Source organism: Etheostoma spectabile, chromosome 23, assembly GCF_008692095.1.
Source record: "Etheostoma spectabile isolate EspeVRDwgs_2016 chromosome 23, UIUC_Espe_1.0, whole genome shotgun sequence".
NCBI classification, from domain to species: domain Eukaryota; kingdom Metazoa; phylum Chordata; class Actinopteri; order Perciformes; family Percidae; genus Etheostoma; species Etheostoma spectabile.
The window spans coordinates 9,145,622-9,147,670 of NC_045755.1; the positions used below are offsets into that span (position 1 = coordinate 9,145,622).

The 2,049-nt window shown below is 42.5% G+C and overlaps 2 protein-coding genes across 18 annotated transcripts in view; both read left to right on the top strand.

Moving 5' to 3' along the window:
* LOC116673019 (CWF19-like protein 1) overlaps positions 1–683 on the top strand; it is a 6,889-nt gene extending 6,206 nt beyond the window's left edge. For all 3 annotated transcript variants that reach the window (XM_032505107.1, XM_032505108.1, XM_032505109.1), the window contains exon 4: positions 586–683. In XM_032505107.1, coding sequence (XP_032360998.1) covers positions 586–615 — 30 coding nt within the window. In that variant the 3' untranslated portion in view covers positions 616–683. The remainder of the gene's footprint in view (positions 1–585) is intronic.
* Positions 1–2,049, top strand: part of nrcama (neuronal cell adhesion molecule a) — a 1,100,153-nt gene that overhangs the window by 769,977 nt on the left and 328,127 nt on the right. The gene's annotated exons all lie outside the window — the stretch shown is intronic.

Below are 2,049 nucleotides of genomic sequence, written 5' to 3' on the forward strand. Positions count from 1 at the left end.
GTGGCCATGTGGCGTGCTCTGGAGGGAACTACTAACCTTTGGTCCGTGTAAATCTGGATGTGGTCTAGTACTGTCTACATCGTAAAGGGTCTACCAGATACTCTCTGCTATGAACTGAGTCCTATAAATCAAAATTGAATTGAAAATTATGTTAGCATCAAAACAACTTTTTCTTCTTCTTTTTTGTTTTACCCTTTTTTGTACACAAAAATTACAATAAATATAAAAACACAATAGGCGTAGCAACACGCCAAAAAACGGAAACAAAAATCTGTGTAAAGTGTCCAAACACATACGTTCAATCAGTCTGAAGCAGGCAGGCGAACTTTTTTCCCACGGATCAGATTATATATTTTTGTATGTCGTAATCCTCATATATTTTGTTATACAGTTAGATTCCTAGCAGATAACATTATTAATTTTACAGTTTTATTTACTTTACAACCCCTTATAATGACCTTACCCCAAATCATCTCCACTTCGCTCCTTTTAATAACAAGTGATACTCAAACTGTTACAAACTTTCCAATTGTTGAAATGCATAACCCCATCGCGTGCACTGCTACCGGAGGGTGTTGTTCGCAGTGCTACCTGGCCCTGGCTAAAGGCTCCTGACCCCCACCACAGGCGTTGACCTGCCCAGCGGCCATGACCGTCCGTGGGGTGAGCTGTGCTCGAGGGGGGGGGGCATGGAGAAGACAAGTCGGCCAGAGGGCTGGATCCCAGAGCAGGAGGGGGCGGGCGGGGGGGGCTGGTGAGAGGCACAAGGACAAGAGCCACAACGGCAGCGGCAGGGGAGACCGCACGCAAACACACACCCACACACCAACACACACCACACCCATCCAACCCAACAGCAGCACAAAGCGAACAGGGAAGAACAACGATGCACTAACTGTACAACTAGACGGATGACACACACAGGCCACCAACAACTGTCCACACACACACACACACACACACACACACACACACACACACACACACACATAGACAAGATCACAATGGCTCTGACATGATTAAATATTAAATACAAATTTTTTAAAGACAAATATTCCAACATTTTGCAGTGTTTGGACCTTGGTTAAAGAGTGGTGTTAAATGAATATTCTTTTGCAACTTTTTTATATAGAGAATTATTGCAAATTGCAAATTTACTTTTTTGGGGGCTGTAACTCATTATTTTCTTACATTTTCGACTAACTTGCAGATTTTTTTTCTCCAGTTAATCATTTGGCCGGAAAATTGGGAAATCCCAATTTGCCGTAAAATATTCAAATTGATTGTTTTGTCCGATCAACAGTCCGAAAGTCCTACAAATATTCCCATTTGAGACACTGGAATCAGCGTGTGTGTGTTTTGACATTTTTACTTAATAATTAATAAAGATAAATTACAGTAATCGATTCATTGATTATCAGCAGAAGCTGATTAATTGATTGAGATACAGTATGTTGGGTAGATGTTACTTGAATACACACTCAGTTGCCAGTTAATTAGTAGCTTAATTAGTAGCTTAATTAGTAGCTAACTACTAACTTGTAGTTTGGATGAATGCATTCTAGTCTCTCACAACAGCCCTTCAACCAGTCTTACATTCAAAATAGTTGTGATAATAAAACGTTGGATTTGAAGCAACTTCACGTAACTCAGGCACACGTCACATAGAACAAATGGTTACGACTTCATTAGTAAAACAATAAGTGACAAATGGACTCATTGTGAAGGTCGTAATGTTCAGTTGTTGTTGATTCAACGTCATGATCATTTTGGAGGATGTAGTTTGTTGAGTTGGCAGGTGTTGCTATTATTTTGTCCACCCCATGTATATCACTCATTGCTCACCCGAGGGTTGGGCTGTTCCTCGTGTTGACATTGTGTGCGTTCAGGTCGTGCCGGTGCCGCTGGACCGCTGCACCACGGAGGACATCAAGGAGGCGTTCATGGTCCAGGCTCAGGAGCAACAGATGGAGCTGATGGAGATTCCTCAACACACCGACCTCAAACAGGTTGAGACACGCTCGCACGCACGCACGCACGCACGCACGC